This window comes from Stenella coeruleoalba, assembly GCF_951394435.1.
Source record: "Stenella coeruleoalba genome assembly, chromosome: 7".
Classification (NCBI taxonomy): Eukaryota; Metazoa; Chordata; class Mammalia; order Artiodactyla; family Delphinidae; genus Stenella; species Stenella coeruleoalba.
Window position 1 is genome coordinate 66,235,096 of NC_137153.1, and position 23,200 is coordinate 66,258,295.

The 23,200-nt window shown below is 38.5% G+C and overlaps 1 protein-coding gene across 9 annotated transcripts in view; it reads right to left on the reverse strand.

Annotated features, from left to right (window-relative positions):
- KDM4C (lysine demethylase 4C) overlaps positions 1–23,200 on the reverse strand; it is a 451,309-nt gene that overhangs the window by 266,497 nt on the left and 161,612 nt on the right. For all 9 annotated transcript variants that reach the window (XM_079925522.1, XM_079925523.1, XM_079925525.1 and 6 more), the window contains 2 exons: positions 18,158–18,261; positions 14,209–14,346 (listed from right to left, as the gene is read on the reverse strand). In XM_079925522.1, the coding sequence (XP_079781648.1) occupies positions 14,209–14,346; positions 18,158–18,261 (242 nt within the window). The remainder of the gene's footprint in view (positions 1–14,208; positions 14,347–18,157; positions 18,262–23,200) is intronic.

A 23,200-nucleotide genomic window follows, 5' to 3' on the forward strand; every position in this document is an offset into this window, starting at 1 on the left:
GAAACAATGGGCAATAACTTCCTGATTGTCTTACTTCATGTACGTGTTTTAAATCTAGAGTGTCCTTTATGATTACTGCAGTTGGCATTTTCTTATTTTATGTAGCCTTTCTTGCCTATATCTGTACATAGCAACCAGGCTGGGTTTTATCTCCCCTTTCTGCCATTCCTATTTCAATTTCCCATTATCATATAACTGTTGACAAAAGTCATTCAGTTACTTTTTCCTGTCATGTCTTCCAAATTCACTGGGATAATCCTTTATGAGGACACAGAAATGCAATTCTAAAGGAACTTATTAAAATTTATTTAACCAATCCAATCCTTCAAATATGAGGACACGGTTAGAAATGCTGTCATTCAGTAAAACAGAAACTATGATGGCATTAACTATCTCCCAGTATTAACTGCGGTAGAATAAGCTGAGATGCTGGTGCAGGCAGGGCCCGTCAACAAAGACAGGGCTGGAAACGTGCAAGTGCTCCAGGTCCACCTAGCCTTCTGCTCTGCACGGGGGAGGTGGGGGGAGGGAAACAGAGCAATGAACTAAGGCATTCGTTTTCAAAGTCCTAATTTGTTAACGAGATCTGTGCAATGAACTCTTATGCACTACTGTGGTTCTACGATGGCCCACAAAAAAAATCCACGGCAAGCACCTGTCCTACTCTATTGGGATAAGCTAGAAGATTTTTCTAATAAATATTTACACTCTAAATGTTTTACTTGCCATAAATGAAAGATGTATTAAAAGGAAAGCTGTTTAAAGACATTGGAAAACAATGTGAACAGCATTGATTAACTTTGTGTAAATTTTTTAAAAGATAGAGACAGATATATGCTAATATTTTTGAAAGGATATACAAGGAGTTGTTAAAAGGCTTTACCTTTAAGGAAGGGACTAGAAAGGATGCCATTAAATATTTTTCTGTACTCTAAGTTTTTTGGCCATGGACATATACTAATGTTTTATACATTTTTTTTTTTGTTGTTGTTGTTGCAGTACGCGGGCCTCTCACTGTTGTGGCCTCTCCCGTTGCAGAGCACAGGCTCCGGACGCGCAGGCTCAGTGGCCATGGCTCACAGCCCCAGCCGCTCCGCGGTATGTGGGATCCTCCCAGACCGGGGCATGAACCCGTGTCCCCTGCATCGGCAGGCGGACTCTCAACCACTGTGCCACCAGGGAAGCCCACTAATGTTTTATACATTTTAACAACAGGTAACAATACAAAGAGTCATCATGATTTCCTTTCAAATAATTTTCTGTAAAATTAAAAGGATTCTAGTACATGGCACACCATAATTTACTCAATGATTCCCATATCATTGGACATAATAGTTATAATTCAAGTTTTGCTGATAAAACTAGCACTACAACAATCATCTTTGTAAGTGTACTTTTGCCTGCATTTCCAATTATTTCCTAGGAGTGTAAGAAATGGATCAAAGGGCATGGAGATGTTGAGGAGTATTGATACACATTACCTACCTGCTTTTCAGGATACTTATCCCAATTACACCACCACCAACAGAAGTACAAAGTGATCAGTCAAACAAGTACATTCTCAAGAGTAATGGGAGTTTTCCTTATGTCTTTACTAATATGATAAGAAAAAAAAATCCTTCAGTATTACTATGAATACTACTGAAGTCTGAACAATTTTTTAGTTTTCAAAGAAACAGGTTTTCATGCTATTTCAATAGTCATCAGAAGAGTCCAATTTTTTGTTAATTAATACTTAAAATTAAAGGACAGAATACACGTTCCTGAGAACTGGGAATATAAGAAACACTGAATATTATGACTAAGCCGTATAAAAATATAGTTTATGAAAATTTAGAAAGTTGCTGGAAACAACCTATTCTTTTCTCTTAATTCACATATGTATGCAGTATGTAAAAGTCATGTCTGGACGAGAGTCAAACTTAGCAGGAATCTACAATGTCCATGATGGTTTTCTTTCCAAGAATTTACAACACATGGTCTTTCGAATTCAACAGAGGGCCCAAGAGACACAGTATGTTTTTGAACACATAAGCAACAGCTCCTTCAAATGTCTCCTCTTGGCAATCTGGCCCACAGAACTCCAAATGCTGCCCTCATTTTGGCAGAAAGTAAAAGTGAATGAATGTGAGAATTCAGTAGAAATATATAAAGCAATCCATCTGCCCAGCCTGCTGTTAGCACGTATGCTGCAAATACTATCCCCATAGCCACTGTTTCTCAGCACCTCAGGCCTGAACCCCACCAGTCTTCCCCAAATAGTATTAGGGAGTTCCCTGACTTAGAAATGACCATGATGAATGGCTTTTTAAAAATGTACTCAGTGAGAGAGGCATGGTGCTAGGTGCCTGCCCCCATTGTGGCCCCCATCCTGGTGAGGCACCAGTTAAAGCCCTCTTTACAGGTAGGAAAACTATGGCTCACAGATGCAGGTTACACAAGTACCACACACAGAACCAGAATTCTAACACGGCTCTGTGTGATTGGGTTGGGTCTTTGTTTGCTTGCACTCAAATTAGCCATCAAAGCACTTTAACTAAGGAAAGAAATACTCTGGAGATGGAGCAACAAACACTTGTATTTCTGACAGAGTTATGAAAAATAAAACACTGGCCTGCTTTCTCCAGGCTTTGATTTTAAACAGAAGCCTTTCAGCTCTCTAACCTGGTGTCCAAAGCATGGGCTTTAAGCTAGGTCTGGTCCCCTTAAGATCGCAGGCTGGAGACTTCAGTGCTTCCTTGTCCTCATTTAGAGAGACGAGTCTCCCATTACTCTCCTAGGGCAAGCTGGCGGTTTCCTCTATTTCTCCACCAATCCTACCCTCCTTTCTATTTGGCCAAGATTGGCCCACTGATCTGATCCATCATCGCTGGAAAAGGAAACGGGAATTCTCTTAGACCAGCCAGGCCCACCACTGAGCCAAGGTCAATTCCCCAAACTGGAATTCTGCAAGAAAGATGCAGAGGAAACACAATCCTAACCCACCACACATCTATCCAGTCCCCACTACAACTCTGCAAGCCTCCTTACAGATTTAATTTCATTTATTTTTCAGAACAACTTAAAGAGGCTATAATCTCCATTTTACATATGGGAAAAAGGCATTTAAAGAGGTTAATTAAGTACTTGCTCCAATCACACAGTTAGTAAAAGGAAAAGGCAGAATTCAAGTCAGAGCCTGGCCAAGCCTTGAACTTGTCCGCCTTCACTGCACAACAATGCCTCCCTAATATATGAGGAAAATGAAGCTCAGAAGAATTACATACAGCCTGAGAGGGATTCAAGACAGTCTGTTAGTCTCCAAAGTGTCAGCCGCCTCCACTACCCTGTGTCACGTCAGGAGTGATCCTGATGGCAATACTAAGCAGATCATGGAATCTCAGTAACTACTTGAGCTATATTTCTAATGAAGCATCTTGAAGGGAGATATAAGATATAATTAATTTTATAAAGCTAACTTTGATATTATACATGGAACATAAGGCATGCTAAATTTTTCTGCTTTAATGTTTTTCTAGCCTTTTACTAAAAGACTATAAAATAATAGCAATGTTGGTAAAATACATATGTACAATCCTCATCGCCAAAATACTGCTAGTTATGATTATAAAATAGACAGTTCCCCAATATTACGATTTTATTTCTTCATATTTTTAACAACACTAATTTGAAACTTCCCTTACTTAGCTACTTATTCATTGGTCATACTCAAGTATGATAAAAATCAAAATATCAGACAGTAAGAGAAACAAAACACCATCATAAAACTGCACTCAGCATTATAAATAAGCAAGAGGCATACAAGTATCGATATTGCTCTCACTTAAGGACAGCACTTGGCAGGATCAGCAAACTGATCAATACAAATGAAAGACAAAAATAATGCCAGATGGAATTAGCTGTGAGCACTAAATATCACAGATAGAGCCACAAGGAATCAATCAGTGCTCTAAGGTATCATGTTGGAAATCATCCCTCCAGAGTATCTGGAATGTCCAGAAGATACTCTTGCTTTACCTTCCTCGTTGCAGAATGAGGCAATAAAAAATATTACTAGGCATAGTTTGTAGGGAATAAAAGCATAGTAAATTTAAAATGCTAGGCATGGCTGAAAGAAGGAGAGAACCAAGCACTGGGCTTCTATATGATATCAGACTTTTTTAGGGTCTGCCTAACTGGGGGCACCTTTCCTCTTTGAATTGTCTAACGCTCTGATTCTTCTAACTGCGAAAGTGCGGAAACGTTAAAACAGTAATAGAGATTAATCAGGGGTTTCTTCACCCATTCTTTATTCCCTTTGATATTTAAATATCAACACCCTGTTCAGCTACTACCGTCATTACTTTCAACCTTCTGCTTGAGAAGGGGCTCTGGTGAGAGAGTGTTCCGGGGCTGCAGCCCCCGTGGGAATTTCCGGGCTACAGTTCTGACAAGCGGTTCTGAAGAGAGGTGTGTTCACGCTTTCTATCATCTTGCTCACAGCAGAGGGAGGATAGACTGTGGATCCACAGATTAAAGTCTAATTATTGCCACCGACCTCAGTGAAATCCCATTAAAGCTCTCTTTTGATTCAAAGAGGTCACAGCAAATGATCAAGTAGGCAAGATGCCTACGTCAAACTTCAAACTGGGCATCTGCACATGCTGCTTTTGTTCAATCAGCAGAGAACAAGTATCTTGAAGGAAAGGGAACAGCGACCTTGGTTGGCATACCTTATATAAGAAGTCCTAATTCACACTTAGCTCTTCTGTTGAGAAAGAAAAATCACTATGTGGCTAGGCCAAGGGTTCAGACCCCACCTGAGGAATTTTCCCGAGTCCTCCTATAACTAGCTTTTTCCGTAAGTTACAGCATTGAATCAAAAGATTATATAGATCTTTTGAGGGAGGTACTGTGTAAGAACAAACAATTAGCAACCAGATCATAAAGTTATCAAGTGAATCCTTGTTAGGATTAATCACTAGCAAGCGGTCGTCCCCATATTCAAATCCAGCCCCACTAGCTACAAACTGTGCTCTCTTTACCCCTCGCCATGCTGCCTCCTAATCAACATGTGGACATTTCCACCACAGCTTTTGAATAAATTTAGGAACAGGACCACTATTTCAACAGTACAGTCTTAGCAAGGCAAAGTGATTTTCCCAAAGAAAATCAGCTTATTGGTGTGAGAAGAACTGACTTTATTTTAATGGTCCATGTTTCCTTTTTCTTAGGTTGTCCGAAAACCTTCCAAATCGATCATTTCCCTTCCTGCTATGAAATCTTAGGCTTCATCATCTGAATTGACGTGATGAGTTAAGTTGTAAAAATGGATGTCACAAATGGACTGGAAAGCTTTAGGTTCTCAGAAGAAAATTTTTAAATGTGGTAAATTTATACATTACATTTATATATAAATTGCATTTATAATTATTTTGGTCTGTTTGATAGAGCTGCCAGTGAACCTTTAGCTGAAATGTAAAAAAGAAAACATCAACCCAAACAACAAAGGCCTATTTAATTCACTAAAGACCACTGGTTCTCAACCCAAAGCATCCAGCAGACTCACCTAGGGGGATTTTTAAAATGCAAATGCTGTACCCCTTCACCAGAAATTCTTATCCTATTGGTCTGGGTGGGTCCATGCTTTTAAAGCTCCCAGGGTTGAGAACAGCTGCTGTAGACTCTAAATGTGGATCGACTGACCAGACAGAGACCACACATGTCTTGTTTACTATTTTCTTAACTGAAAGCACAGGGCCCAGCACATAACAGGTGCTCTCCCAAAATGACTTTCCATTTACTTTCCTAGCTTCCTTATGGTTTGGGTTGGCCATGAGATATAAAAGTTTTTTCAGGTAGGGTTCAAGGAAAGATTTTCCTCCCAGATAGAGGGACGAGGGTGAGCCACATTTTTGCATTGTCCCCCTCCTTCCTCCTTGGAAGAAACAACGTCTGCAGTAAGCACAGCTATAGTGGCAAGCTTGCTAATAAATACCCTCCCACGGAGGAGAATGAGACAGAAGGAGGGGAAGAGCATGAGACCTCATGACAGTGCTGAGATACACCAACCCTGGGGCCACCTGGCTCCGAATCCCTCAAGCGAGGAAACCACCCCTTACTAGATAAACCATTGCTTGTCTTCTCAGTGGTAGTTGCAGAAGGAGGAAAACACAGTAAACCCTGTGTGGGAGAGAATGAGAAGCTGTGGGGAACCAGGAAATCTGTTTGTTATAAATGCTGGGGGTGCCCAGAGCCCAAATGATTCTCCCATTATCCCTCTGTTCCCTTGAGGGGCTGGCCAACCTGCTTCCCTCAAATACTGCCAAGGTGTTCTTCCCACTACTCTCCTAGAATTCTGGATCACCACTGACCAGAATACTCACTCCCAACTTCTACCGTCTTCTCCAAACGTTTATCTAGGACACAGCCTTTTACGGAATTTTTTACTATGTTTACTGTTATAAACACTGAAAAAAAAAAAAAAAACATGGAAAAGGCAAAAGAAATGGTAAACAAAAAATTCCCCAAAGCTTCAAAAAGTGCTTCAATAAAATTAGGTCCCTGATAATCATGAAATATGTCAAGGTAGGAGCATAATAAACTTTGTTCTGATTCTCTACATACATACCTTTTTGTCCAGACTGATGCCTCAGGATCCCCCTCACTCCTCAAAATAAAGAAGGAAGTAAAGAACCTTTGTTTTTCCCCAACTTAATCAAAGAGTAGGGTGGTCAAAGCCCGAGAGGTAACGATGGGCTAAAAAAGAATTCATAAGTAGGTTGATCAACAGATCATAAGAATACAGAATAAAGTGTCCACTGGCTTTAAGAACCCAAACAAAAACAAATGCCAGAGAGAATCACCACCACCTGGTGGTGATTGTCAACTACAGCTTACGTGGGACAGGATCATTCTGAAGCCTCATGTATCTTAAAAGCGATCCTACAAATCACGTACTTGGCTGGCACCTGTTTAACCCACCACATCCAAGGAGATGAATCCAGAAGGATATGGGGCACTAGGGGGCCAACCTTCTGCCTCTAATCTCAACCTCACCATCCTCATTTTAGGCATCATCCCAACTCCTTGCTTTGAGAAAGGGGGCTAGTAGAGGACAGAAGACATGCATTATCTCTGAGACGGCAAGAAGTAACATGTGTGAAGTGCCCTGCACAACGCCTGGCGGATTGTGAACAATGTCGGCTACTACTATCAAACTAGATGAAAGGAGAATGGCTTAAAGACAAATTAATTTTTCTCAGTATAGGGTACACATTATTCAAAAAGCCAATTTACTTTTTTTTTAACGTATTGAGTTAACTAAAGCCTCAAAAACAGATATTATCTTGATTTCAGGTTAGCAACTAAACATCAGTGTCATAAACCATATACCTAGTTCCATTCAAATCCCATAATCCAGCAAATTTAAATTAGCACTGAATGAAATCAGGCTCCCTATCTCTGAGGACTCAAGCCCCAAATATCTCTCCTGCAGACACAATATATACTAATCAATTGGCTCTCCTAATAGTCTACTTGAAGTCTCAGATTTTCTGAATCCCACAACTCAATACTTCATCAGAACAAAATGGGGACATAATGTGACTATTTTCTTTCTTAATACCTCTTCTTGATACATAAATACTAACTTCCCAGTTAGAGTACAAACTCCTAAGGACATGACTTTGTATGCTTCTTTTTCTCTACATGGTATTTTCTCTTCTTTCCTTTAAGCTCTGTAAAAAAGGCAGAGGAGAGTCACTCATCAGCACTACTATGTTGTACCGCCAGGACCCAGGACATAGAGACAAAGTAGAGGTAAAAAGATAAAGTGCAGAATATAAAATCACTAAACTCCCGAAGTTCATATTTTATATGCCATACCAGACACTTAAAATCAGAATGCCAAGAACTGTTAAATGAGCAATGTGCAACACTGTCTACATTTTCTTTCCTTCACAAGCTGTAAGAATAGAGAAATGTCACTACACTGGTATTCTACAATCCAAAGCATATTAAAATATAACCTGGAGACTCACTGTTAAAATGATTCCTGATTACTTTAATAAAGACCGCCCAAGATTAAAGATTTTTTAGGACAACTGCTACCTGACTTAGGAAAAACCAAATTTAATTTTAGAGAAGGACTGAAATATAAAATAAAATGAACCCATATCATGGTTCTTGCATGAAAGACAATTTAATAGTTGAAATCCCTTCCAGATTAAAAGGAAATCAATTTCAACATTCTATCATCTCTTTTTAAACTTGTTCAAACGTTTGAGAATTCAAATGTCCGAATGCTTTAAAGTTAGATAGTGAAGTAATGCTCTTGGAGTTCATAAGAGAACATTCCCAGCTCTGCAGTGCAATTTTTCAACTTTCTGGCATATCATGTTAATAGATTATCACTTAAAATAAAATTAATGTAAAATATGAGATATCATTTTGGAGTCACCAACTATTACCTTTCCTTCCAAGAAGATAATGTTATTTATCATGCCACAGATAAGTCTCTCATGCAGCACACACTGTCATAAATACACTGCTTCTGATGGTGTAGGCTAGATATGACTGTCCCCCAGACAATGATTCGTTTTTACTCAAGAAAATCAGTACAGTAAATAACTTTTCTTCCCTTAGAGACAATCATAGTGCTGGAGGCTGCTGCAACACAAAAACATAATATCTTCACAAATGTCTCCAAACAGTCAAGCTGAAAATCTAAGCCAAAGTTTCATTTAACAGCCTGTCAGTTTTCTGATGTGAAGCTAATGAATGCAGTGGCAAACAAATCCATCAAACCTAACATCAAAACAACGGTACTTCATCCCACCAAACGGAAAAATGAAATACAACCTGCAGGCCAGCTCTCTGATCCGTCCTAGCTAGGAAGCAGACCTGTGAATGCCACCACAGCTGCTGCACAGAAGTTACCACGGACTCCATTTCACCACAGACAGAAAGAACGTTCCAGGAACAGAAAACATTCATCTCGAATATACGGCAATATCTTAGTTCAACTGCTATGCAATCTGGTAGATATTTTTAAATCTCTACTAGAAAAAAATATATAGTGTTTCACTCTAGATTACTCTGATATTCAAAGCTAGAAAAATGCCTAAAATAACTGGATGATATGTTCCACTCATACTATAGCTTTGCAAATGGAGGTTTATTAAAAGCCCTTCTGCTCTTTATGAAAGCTCCTTGAAGACAAAGAAAACAAGTCCTTTTGTACAATCACGTAGCACAATTTCTGTTCCAGAGAAGAAACTCACTGGGCACTCACCAAAGCTGAACTCTGCCTATAAGTAGGCATATGGGTACGTGGCCACCTGGAACATTCCTCTCAATTTTTTTCAGTGAAAAACCTTAATTCTGATAAATTAAATGGGGGGGGGAAATTATACAACTGCTTTCTTAGGTAGGTGGGCCCTCTTAAGGCAAGGCCCTTCTCTTCTGGAGTATCATGCAGGATTTGGCTTGCTATATTTACTAGGTCAAGGCAAAAAAGAGCTGAATGATCCTAAAGAGAAGAGAGGGAAAGATAGAAACAAGAGGAACGGCAAGGCCAAGGGCATTAGCAGGAATTTTTAGAAACAAGGATAGTCAAATTAAGTTGCTATCATGGCTCATTTCTACCTATGTCTGTTACCTAAAGACCTTCTCCACAATCTAGGCACAAAAAAAGCCTTATGTGAGAGGTGAGGCAGTTTGGGTAGATAGTATAATAAAGAGCCGTCTGGACTAAGTGCTAGAATACAGGGAACATACCGACAGGCAGTAGAATATCCACATAATAATTATTGTTGTTATTATTATTATTTAGTTGAGAATATCAAAGGTTCAGGAATTTGCTGAAATTTGGAAGACGAGTATTTGGGACCACCACAAATAATGGCATGGAAGTTCTAGTCAATGTTAGCTATACTTTAAACAAAGAGAAGGTTTCATGAACCAATACCACATACCAAAAGGTCAGTAATACATTCAAAGGAAATCCACAGAAACCCCATCTCCTGTCCTGCTCCAGAGATGCCACCAGAGGTCAAGTAGCCAACAACAAAGGAAGCAGTCCTGGATCCCTTGCAGTGCCAACTCTACCCTCACTTCTGGCTCCCATCAAATAGGTCAGCCTCCAAGTGATGAATTCACAGATACATACATGGTGCCTGGTATAAAGCAGACAAGCATTACCTGAAAAAACAGAGCTCTGTCCCCATCTACATTAAGCCACCTGAATGGCTTAAAAGGTTCCTATTAACCAAAGCCTGCTGGCTGTTAAACAAAGACCACCAATAATATCAGTGAACCTGGGGTTATCTTTCCAAAATTATTTTTTAAATTAAAAAATAACCTCTGGGGGACTTCCCTGGTGGTCCAGTGGTTAAGAATCCACCTTCCAATTCAGGGGACGCAGGTTCGATCCCTGGTCAGGGAACTAAGATCCCACATGCCATGGGACAACTAAGCCCACATGCCGCAACTACTGAGCCCGCATGCCACAACTACAGAGCCCACGCGCTCTCAAGCCCGCGCACCACAACTAAAGAGAAGCCCGCATGCTGCAACGAAAGATCCCACATGCTGCAACGAGGATCCCGTGTGCCACAACTAAGACCCGATGCAGCCAAATAAATTAAATAAATTAATTTAAAAAAATAACCTCTCGTTAACAGCTCTTGTCTATGTTATGAAATTAGAAATATTGGTTTGTAATATATGAAATATTATCAGTAGAGATCCTTCACTCTGCACCACGTTAATTAATTAATGCCACACCACAGATACGTTATCAGATGATTTTATATACTCAAATCAACATGCGACGGGTAAAGCAGATGTCATTCCCCAGTGCTTCAACTATAAAAAGTATGCCACTATTTTTTAAATTATCCCCCCTAAATGCATAACTCATTATCACTTGTGAAAAATTACTGTTTTTTAAATAGTTATCATTTAGAATGAATTGAAGAAGACAAAGAATTAAGACTAACCAATTTGGCCATCATCAAAGTTAAAAGTCTTTAAGTACAATTCATAATTAATTCACTATACATTACATTTGTCCCCAGCAAAACACAAAAACTGCCCAATTTACAAATTTTCCTAAGATTAAAAATTACACATGTTCACACACACACGTAAATACACACACACACAATACAGTAAATTCATAAGGTTGCCTAAAGAAACAGAACTTGAAAATCAATAAAAATATGTGTCAAATAAGGGATAAAAGACAATAAAATCTTCCCTCAAAATGCCATCACGGCACATTATAACGTAAGCAAACTTAATTTAGAATAGCCCAGAAAAACATTAATACTGAGGAATAAATTTAAGAAAGCCTAAGGATGTTTTAGTGAAACATTCAAAATTGTATCCAAGATTAGTTTCCTATTTTTATGCAGAATAACCAAAATTCATTACACGAATCAAAGTAGATCCTTTTTTTTTTTAATTAATTTATTTTTGGCTCTGCTGGGTTTTTGTTGCTGTGCGCGGGCTTTCTCTAGTTGCGGTGAGCGGGGGCTACTCTTCCTTGCAATGCACGGGCTTCTCATTGCAGTGGCTTCTCTTGTTGTGGAGCATGGGCTCTAGGCGTGCGGGCTTCAGTAGTTGTGGCATGTGGGCTCAGTAGTTGTGGCTCGCGGGCTCTAGAGTGCAGGCTCAGTAGTTGTGGCACACGGGCTTAGTTGCTCTGTGGCATGTGGGATCTTCCTGGACCAGGGCTCGAAACCGTGTCCCCTGCATTGGCAGGCGGATTCTTAACCACTGCGCCACCAGGGAAGTCCCAAAGTAGAGTCTTAATACGTCACCATGTCAGTTATCAGTTGAAGCTCTCTGTGGTAGGTAGAATGCTGACACCCACACCCCCCACCCCCACTTGGTTCCACCCCTAACAGCAAAGATATCCATGTCCTAGTTCCTGCAATCTGTGAATATGTTATTTTTTATGACAAAAAGGATTTTGTGGATTGCTTGCTCTGAAATGTAGGGGACCAAAGCAAGGACCTGAGAGAGGCCTCTAGGAGCAAAGACCTGGTTGACAGGCAGCAAGGAAACAGGAACTCAGTCCTACAACTGCCAGGAACTGAATTCTGCCAACAATCTCACTGAGCAAGGAAGTGGATTCTTCATCAGAATCTCCAGTAAGGAATGCAGCCCTGCAAGCACCTTGAATTTTGCTGGTTAGACCAATGTTCAACGTATAACCTACAGGACTAGGAAACAGTACAAGAGTATTGTTTGCAACCACTAATTTTATGGTAATTTGCTACAGCTGCAATAGAAAACTAATACATTCTCAGAATAGCACCACCTCACCAAAAGTAAGGAAAGAGTGGAGACAACACCTAGAAACATCTCAAACACATGTAATTACAATTTTAAATTAACCGGCCCAAACTGCATTATAGCCATTGAATATTTTGTACCCAGTAAAAAAAAACCAGAACCAAGACAGTCATATCCCCTGACTAAATTGAATGATATAAATCAACACAGCATGAGTGGATACCCACATAGCTAAGTTATTTTCCTCCCAACAAATCTATGAGGTAGAGAGGGATTTTTAACCTATAGGAAGAAACGAAAAGAAGAAATGACTTTCCTGATGTTCTCTGGCTAGCAAGAAGATGAGCTGGGCCTCAAATCCCTGCCTCTTCCACTACGGGGCTCTGCTTCCTAACAGCCCCACAGGTCTGGGCTCCATCAGCTGAGAGAGACCTCAGAGAGGACCACTCCTGACCTCTCTTACTTGGTCACACTCCACTCCCACTCTGACCACCCGGAAAGGTGGAAATGCACTCAGGACATTTTAGTCTTGGGAAGAAGCCAATACTCAGAATTAGAACTGAAAGTTGTAGTAAACAAGAACCAACTAATTTTTCTGGTGACTGACAGCTGGGATAGCTGACTTATTATGTCAATGATTAAAGATGCAAACCATAAAATAACATACCTTGTTATAACCTCAGGGCTATGACACTGTTTTGATGCAGATACAAGCATTACTTTTCTGCAAAAGCACGGCAGTAGCTGACCAAGGTATGTACACCGGGCTTTCTGTTTTTTTATTAGGTTTACTGTATTATGAAGGATGCGTAAGGGAAAGAAGTAGTTCAGTTCTGCTCCTTTCTAAATTACCCCTCATAAATAAAAATTACTTAGAACAGAGAAAGTCTTCTAGCAGGAGATTTCTTTTATGTCACGAATTCATTCGAATGCTTTCTGAGTTGCTATACTTTTATTTTAATATATTATACAATTTTCTAAATACCTGTGTAAAATAAACCTAGAGTTGTCTTCCCTGAATATATTTCTATCCAAGTTCACTCAATGGTTCCACATGAAAGTTTTATCAATGTAGAATGAATAGTATTTGCCTGGACCATGCAGTGGCCAAGATAAGGCTATACAGGCTGTATGTGCCATTTTCCACCAAATATATGTCAATTTTACATACTCTGTAGTAAAACACACAGTTTCATTAAGAAACTGCCCTCTGCCAGCCTGTACATCTGCCTTAAAATCCACAGGAAAGGAAGCAATCTAATAGGAGCTACCATCACTTTGAAGATGTCCTCTATTTAACGCTGCAGGGGGGCAATTAATGAAATTTAACACAAGTTGCTTGTGAATGAAAATACACAGTTTGTGAACTAAATTAAATATACTGAGCAGGAGATGCAAATTTTTATACCAAATTTAACATTAAGATATATTACTTGTTAAAATACATTCTATACTATTACTTTCAAAAAATTCATTTCTACACTAAAGGCAGTTTGAATTATTTCTTCTTACCATCCTCCCTTCACCTCTTGTTAACAATTTTACCACTTTCCTCTGTAACTAGTTGTTTTCTAAGCCATGGACTGAACTCTAACATGGAAGGAGCCACATCTACCTAATATGGAGTCACAGGGAGCCACCAGAAAATCTCACGAGAAGACTGGTGGCTTAAGAAAGAAAGCACTGGTTGCTTAAAATTACCTCTCAAAGTAAATTGCTCCACATTAATCTCAAAACAGGAAAACACTGCTACAAATATTAATATAGCCTATGTAAAATAAATATATCTGTCTGGAATAAATTACTATGGTGACAAGCACACAACATCATTGAGAAAAAAAATAAATGCTGCATGTGCTCTTAGCTTTCCCACTATAATAATCAGAATACACATTTAATTTAAGCGTTTGGGGCATAACTTACCAATTTAGCAACCTTCCCATAGTCAATCCATCTGACAGTAGCAAAATTTGTAGATTCTGCACAGTTGAAACCATGATTAAAACCAGCATGGTAGCCATATGGGAAAGTGATCATAAATTCGCCAGCCTCCTGGGTGATCTGCAGGGTAGAAAACATATAATATTTCCCAATTATAAGACTTCCCAAATTGCAAATACAGTTAAAATGTATTTCCTATTAAAAAAAAGAAAAAATATGATGTCCGAGCTATAAAAGAAGTCCCCCCAGATCCTTTACTTAATCCTTTAATAGTTTTTCAGGAGACTTTTAAAAGAATTTTCTAAACAGGGTGTGACCTTCTGGCAATGTAGTTCAATCATTCAGTCCATGATCAAAGAAATTATATTCTATTTGAAGATGTCTTTGTTTTATGTTATTCAAATAAATTTGTTCTTATTAGCATTCAATATGTATATTTTAATACTTTAAAAATTCACATTACTGGAATTATATAACAGGACTATCATAACTGACATTTTTCAAGTTAGAGCTATAAAAACTTTGATAACACACGCTGAATATTATGAATTCTTGTTGCTAAAGAGTTGATAGTATTCACCAAATTATCCTTTCATAATACTTACAAAACATTCAATTGACTTCATTCCATTTAATAGTAAAATTTCTACCAAATAGTTATTCAAATATATGTATAATATATAAGTATGTATGAGTGGGTGAGTGCATTTTCAAATATAATTAAACTAGCTTGGGTAAATAAGCCAGCAGCCCAAAAGCAAAGATGAAAAATGTATTCAGTCCATTCCTAATTTTCAGATTACAGAAATTTGGTTTTTTTATAATCACCAAAGCATACAAAACACACCATGAGCTATAGAAATACAGTGAAGCTAAATTTTTCAGTGTTTTTTTTTAACTTGTCTACTCAATGCTAGACTATCAAATATATAACTCACTGATTCATTCAGTTACCTTGGTTCATTTCAGTCCTAAAATGTTGATAAATGAATATGTGAGTATGCACTTGTGTGGAAACATACAGGAGATACACTGTATAAATACAGGTGCACACACTGCAATTCAGTTACCATTTTAGGAATGCTAAAATGTTGTGTGTGGAAGTATTTTCTTTCTCAACAATTCTGAAATTTAGCTCATCACCCCCTCCCCTGTGACACCCCAGCAGGTGTTCTATTGCAATGAGTGGCAACCCAGCTGCCACCTGGCAGGAAGAGAATGGCTTATCAGTGTTCAACATGGTTCCAGTTCCATCATTCTGAGCCACGTTGAGAACAAAGCCTGATTCTCTCCTTTCCTGGTCTCACTGAATCTCATTAATTATAATTGTGCTTGGAAACTAGGCACTTCCTTGTACCATGTGATAAAACAAAACTCACTCTGCTCAACTGTTTCTAGCCCTATAAGGTGGAGGAAGAGGGTAAGTCTGTTGTCAGTGGGATAAGGAAAGTAGCTTCACTGCTCCACTGAATTCCACCTACAATCCTTCTCTACTCTCCCTAGAAAACCCTGTTCTTGCCATGTTGAAAAGTACCTGTTCCCATTAAATTGGACCCTAAATGTTATGCCTCTATATAATTTCTAGAAACAGGTCAATCCCAGTTAGCCAAAATATAAGGCAAATTTACTGCCTCCATGTAACAAACTGATATTTAAAAAAAAAAAAAGATATAGGGGTAGACAAGAACAAGTCCCTTTTATTTTAAGACTAACCAAGCATCATAATTCCATACGGCAAAAAATGTCAGAAAGGGTAGTGTACGTAATCAAAAAGCAGAAATTAGCTATTTGTTAAACATACTTTTTCATATATATGTATGAATATGTACAAATTCACTGAAAGAAGAAGAAAAAAATGTTAGTCCAACTGCAAAATGATTGCCTAAAGAGAGAAGGTTAAACTGAGGAGGAAGATTGTGTTATTATTATATATAACCTGTACTGTGCAAAGCCCCTCATATAGATCATCACTTTTCATCCTCATAGTAGCCCTATTAAGTGGTACTATTATTATCCCCATTTTCCAGATGAAGAGACTGAGGCTCAGAAAAATTATGTAGTTTACCCAAGTGACGGAATCAGAAATGAACTTGGGAAGTATAATTCTGAAGTCTGTGCTACTCTGTCCCAGGTTACATTATCATCATCAGAGAATAAGCTCCTTGAGGAGCACACAATCATCACACACCCTTCATCAAGGTGGAAGGGGAAATGGCAGTATTTCATATGAAAAACTGCAACTGCCAATCAGCCCTCTAAATTGCTGGTGTCTCACCATCTGTGGACGAGCACTCACCCTTCCACTTCCCACAAAAGCCACGAAATGTCCCATCCTCAAAAGACCAGATAAGAGCCTGGTGCATCTAGTGATCTACCAAATAGCACTTGAAGAGCCTCAGCCCAGAAAGGAGTGTGAGGCACCTGCCTCCTTCTCCCCAAATTTGAGAAAGAAGCTACAAACTCCAAAGGCCTCCATCCTGGGCAAATGAGCCAATCCCGCAGTCCTGCTACTTCACACAACCCCTCTCCAAAGAACAGCTTGATCAATTCCTATCACCAGCCCAAAACCCGCAGAGGTTTTCCTGCCTTGGAGGACTCCAGTCTACTCCTTCTCCTCTGCCTTCTAATATTTCAACTTAAATAAAAGTGCTTAATCAGGCTTATGCCAACCACCTGAAAGAACGTGCACTGACGATATGTCTGAGACTGGAAAGCCTGATGCCCAGAGGCATCTGCAAGTAAGACAAGGCCCGCCAGAAGGAATGGCCCCTCTGGGGGGGCGCAGCCTCTGACCTCTGTACCTGCAGTAGTGCTGCAGCCCACCCACACTTGTGGACCTTCTCCATAGTGCACATCTTCAAGGCACACTTTTTGTCATGGGTAAAAGTATGTGACTAAACCAGTGTTGAGAGCATCCTCATCACATAAGACAAGTATGTCTCATGCATGACTACTGCACAGCCTGTTTGTGAGAGAGCGGGACCACCTCAAGTTGGAGAATGTTTCTTCGTCCTTGCAAAAATTCTACTTTGAACAAAGCCTGGGCTGGGGGTGGTGGGGGAGGGAGGTGGAAGACAGGACTTTAAGGGCCTGAGATTAAGAAGAGGGAAAGATTTAGTCACAAGTGAAAAGCTTCTAAGGTGGAAAACAGCAAGGATTATGGGAAGACAGTCAAATAAAAAATGAAAAAGGGAGTGGAACTATTTTTTAATGTTTCTGAAGTAGCTAAGGTCTTAATCCTCCTCCAACTGAGAGAGACCTTTTATTTATCTGGTCAAAAGCTTTTTTCATTTCAGTTTCTTCACATAAAAATGCTCATGCTCTGTAATAATTCTGACCCAATTACTACCCACAGACACAAAGAAAGAGGGATCTAGCATGTACAGAGTCTTACAGAACTTAATCTTCAGAAATACCCCAAGAAGCAATATCTGATTATTAAATCATCAGGCAATTTTATCCATAATGAAATCTCAGTTGTATTATGTCTGAATGTGTTTAGAAATAACATACTGGCACCATAATCACTGATTCTAACCAACCAAACTGCTAATAAAAATTGCTCTGATTTCTTTAAAAAAAAGAAAAATAGATCACATACACATAAATTTTGTTGCTCATATAAGAGACTTCAATGGAGGAGAGCTATATATCTTATTCTCTCAAATGTGCTACATTTTACTTTCAGTATTGTTGTAAGTGAGCTAGAACTGCATGAAATCTCTAGTAAATGCATCTTGAAATAAAAGAAACTTCAAATTAATATTTAGGTAAATAACTGTTACCTAAATAAAACATGAATCTGAATTTTTCTCCCCACATCCTAAAAATCCTACCTGAAGTCAAAGATATATTAGTTTATGTTAAATTTGTCTTAAATATGAATACTATACACATTAAATGCATTTTTTAAAGAGTAACACTAATATACCTTGTCAAAGGGAATACCATATTTCTTCAATACTGAGGGAGATATCAGTGTCATCTTGTGGCGAAGAAATGCATCACACCCTTGAGAACTGCTTGGGAAAAAACCTAAATGGAAACAGTAATTATAAGCAGTAATGTGTCAATTAAGATAAAATTTCAAATCTTTTTTTAAGCTTATGTTCTAGTACTCTTATAGAATGACAGCTTTATGTAAATATAGACCAAGTCCACCATCAAAAACCCTGGTACTAAAAACCAGAGTCAGAATTATTAAAAATGAAACAATACATATTTATATAACCAAGGGTTGACCTTTTTTACAAAAAAAAGATCTGCCAAGAGTTGTTTGCATGATATTAAATGACTAAACCTACAAATTCCAATTTGTAACAGATCTGAACTCAATCTACCTATTAACTGATAAATGGACAAAATATTAAGGGAAGGTAGAAGAGGAAAATCTGCATTTTAACAGGGGAATCTCTCATTTTAGACTCCTAGAAGCACTTGTCCCAATGCCTGGCATACAGTAGACACAGCAGTTTCCCACCCTTGTTTCTTTCTGATCGATTTTAAATAGTTTAACTGCTTCTAGTTTCCTGAAGTAACTCCCAACCAGGGCCAGTCAAAAGCTTGGAAACCTGTCTCACCAGCCTGTATGGGAACAGTACATACTGTTTTGAGGACTCCTTTAAATGAAGAAGCTAAACATGCAGAAACCCTTTCATTCAACAGTATATTATGCACTGAAACACAGTTGTTTCTCTCCATCTCTGCCTTCAATCCTGCAGTCTGTCTGAGGCAGACTCTCATTAACCCAGTTATGTAAGCTAGAGGAAAATGAATGTGCCTGATACCCTGTTCTTTACCTTCCTCACTCAGAGGGAAAAACCACCACACTGAGAACGGGAAAGCAAGAAGAGAAAGACAAGAGAAACATGGAAGAGACAGAGGAGAATCAGAGAGAGGACCCAGAAGGAACACAGAACTCACCAGGAAAGCATGTGTGATGTAGCTGGGTAAAGTGGGAAGAAGCACAGATGCTGTTTAACTCCTCCACTACCAAAATGAAGGCCACTGGAAATGCTACTTACCTAACTCTGTGGCTCACTACGTATAAACAGCTCAAGAATATGACCAGTCTGATGAAAGAATTACCAGCGCTCATTACCTAATCATGAACCATTTTAACCTCATAGAATAGCAAGGTTTTACAGGAATAGTTTTAAAGTAAACAAGCCTTTATTGATGCCACCATGGAGTACGTGAGGCCACAGATCATCAGAAGGAAACAAATGAAACATCTAAAAAAAAGCCATTAGGGTATAAAGAACCACCTGCAAAGAGCAGTATATTCTGCTTAAGCATCTACACCTGGATTTTTAAGATGAACAGACAGAAATATTTAAAAAGTACAACCAACAGAAACATCAGAAATACTATCATTCGCTACAATACCAATGGGAATAAAAGGAATAATTGTGCCCTATCTGGTCATTTAATGCAGCCCTCCGTTTATGGTTAATATTCATAATACATAAATAGAAAATAACCTTTGAAAGAATGCAGACCTTAGTGAATGGTGAGAAAGTACCATATAATGCAACAGCCGTATCTATACAATAAGATGTCCTGAGCCTACACCACAGAGAGTAAAGCACAGCAGGGCAGTCCCCAAGCACATAACCCACGGAAAAGTTTTAGCAATACAATTTAAATAGATCTATCAAACTTTTCAAATCTGTAACTCTGTGCAGCACTGCATGAATTAAGTTTTAAATTAAAATCAATGAAGAAAGAGGAGTCTACTTAATTTTCTTTTGATATGGATTTGTAATCAGGACCTGAACAATGTGATGACTGGTCGTTAGTTAAACTGGAAAACCACTGAAGGAAGGCAATTTGCCATATGTTAAGAACTTCATATTGGTTCAGAATTTATATTTTCAATAGGTTATCAGAATTATATTTCACATCGCCCTGGAAAACACCTCATAAACCACAAATTATGACATAATGTATGTGTCTCAAAATGAATTTTACCTTAAAATACCTGCAGAAGTACATGGTTCACACTCACCCTCACTCCACCATTTCTTAAAAATATTTTATTCAATATATAAAGAAGCCAATATAACCAGAATACTATTTGATACAAAATGATAATATCTTTTAAAACTCAGAACTATGCTGGCTAAAGGAATGTTAGCAGCTTTCATAACAAGTGAAAAAAACAAATTTGGAATCACATATATGAAATATAACAAAAATAGATCAGATAGAAAAGATAAAATTTAATTAAAAATTCAATTTAAGACAATGAGTTTTTTGAAAGTCACCAAATAAAGAGAAAACAAGGTATGTGTTAAAATTTTTGCAAGTTAAGTTCTTTAAAATATGCCTTTCAGAACCTTTTTTTTTCTATTCTAATATTTACTTTCTTAATGTGCTTTTTTTCTAAGTTTTCAATTTGGAAAGAATTTATTTGGAAGAAGTCTGCTCTTAAACTTACCATATTTGAATGTTACTACTGCAACATTCTGTAAGACTTTCCAATTTACCAGTCACATAATTGGAGAATCCACTCTTTCATAATCTTGAAAACCAGGAAGTTCCAATAAAGAAACAGTTCTACACTGACCCCTCAAGTATCTAGTAGTGGACATAGCAGCTAGCAACTCACTACCACACCTCACATACCCCATGGCCATCAGGTAACATGCCAGGTGTAGAAGAACACACAGAATAAACCTGGCACATCTTTCTGAGCATCTACTTATGTCATGCTAAATTACGTGGTTTATATTTGCATACAAACAAACGTATTAAGGGAGCAAGATGCAAAATCTGCATGAGTGTTGTGGAGTGGTAGGGTTTCACTCTCCTCCCTTGTAGGGATATTTTGGTGGAAGCATTTGAGAGGCAGCCTACTGTGAGGTGCAAACTATGTTATGGGATTTTGTGTAAACCTTGTCCAATCTCCTCTTACAGACACCTAACACACACGCTTACTTGAACACCAAATTTCCTCTCTCATTTACTGCTCACAACATACACCTTCTCATTGCTATTAAATAGCAGACCTAAGTTTTAGATGAAAAAACGTAACTGTTTGAACTATTTGAAGTCACTCTCATCTTGTCCACATGGCTAGCAAAATAAAAGAGATTAACAGTTAAGAATCCCTACAGAGACATGGATTCCTAGCACAAGTCCAACAACTCATATAGCCTTGTCTGGTCCCATAATCTCTCAGCTCCTCAATTTCCCCATTCATATAATCAGGATGCTAGTACTACCTTCCTCAGTGGGGTCTTTTTTTTTTCCCAGCATCAAGATACAATTGACATATAACATCATATAAGATATACAGTATAATGATTTGATATATGTATATATTGTGAAATGATTACCACGTTAAGTTTAATTCACATTCATCACCTAAAAATAGTTATAGCTTTTTGTGTGATGAGTAGCTTTAAGATCTACTCTTTTGGCAACTTTCAATACAGTATTGTTCATTATAGTCACCACAGGGTACAGTACATCCCCCAGAACTTACTAATCTTATAACTGGAAGTTTGTACCTTTAGACCCCCTTCACCCATTTTCCCCACCCCCTGCCTCTGGCAACCACCAAACTGTTCTCTGTACCTATAAGTTTGGTGTTTTAGATTCCACACATAAGTAACATCATACGGTATTTGTCTTTCTGTATCTGACTATTTAACTTAGCGTAAGGACCCCAAGATTCATCCATGTTGAAAGAAATGGCAGGATTTCCTTCTTCCTTATGCCTGAATAATAGTATATTGTATACATATATATGTATAACACTTTGCTTTATTCATTCACCTCTTGATAGACACTTAGGTTGTTTCCATGTCTTAGCTACTATAAATAATGCTGTAATATCAGGGGTGCAGATATATCTTTAGGACAGTGATTTCATTTCCCTCAAATATAGATCTAGAAGTAGAACTGCTGGATCATATGTCAGTTCTACTTTCAATCTTTTTCCACAGTGGCTATCCTCACTGGGTGGATCCTTATGGGAATCCAGTGAGATAATGCACAAAAAACTTAGCCATTATCAAAAAGTGGAAACAACCTAATGTCCATCAACTGAAAAATGGAAGAGCAAAATATGGTATATCCTTACAACGAAATATTAGTCAGCTATAAAAAAATATGAGGTACTGCTATAAGTTATAACATAGAAGAACACTACATAAAAGAAGGCAGACACAAAAGATCACATATTATATGATTCCATGTATATGAAATATCCATAATATGTAAATACCTAGACAGAAAGCAGACTGCTAATTGCCAGGGGCTGGGGAGGGGTGGGAGGAAATATAGCATGACCAATTAAAAAATACAGGGTCGGGACTTCCCTGGTGGCACATTGGTTAAGAATTCGCCTGCCAATGCAGGGCACACAGGTTCAGTCCCTGGTCCAGAAAGATCCCACATGCCTCGGAGCAAATAAGCCTGTGAGCCACAACTGCTCAGCCTGCGCTCTGGAGCCCACGAGCCACAACTACTGAAGCCTGCGTGCCTAGAGTCCATGCTCCGCAACAAGAGAAGCCACCGCAATGAGAAGCCCGCGCACTGCAATGAAGAGTAGTCCCTGCTCACCGCGACTAGAGAAAGCCCGCGTGCAGCAACGAACACCCAACGCAGCCATAAATAAATAAATAAATAAATAAATATAAAATAAAGGGTTTCCTTTTAGGGTGATAAAAATCTCTTGGAACTAGACAGAGGTGATGGTTGCACAATATGAACATACTAAAATGCCATTGTATTGTACACTTCAAAACGGTTAATGGTTTATTTTACATTTTGTGAATTTAAAAAAATAATAAAACTTAGTCTACTTGACACATAGTAACATTCAATGAATAGTGGCCATTATTATTATCCCTGTTACTCATTTCCACCATGTTGACTCTAGTTATCATGTTAGTTCAACAAATCTTCCATTTCCACCATGATAAGGAACATGTACTCCAGCAATCCCAATAGAGCCCTGAAA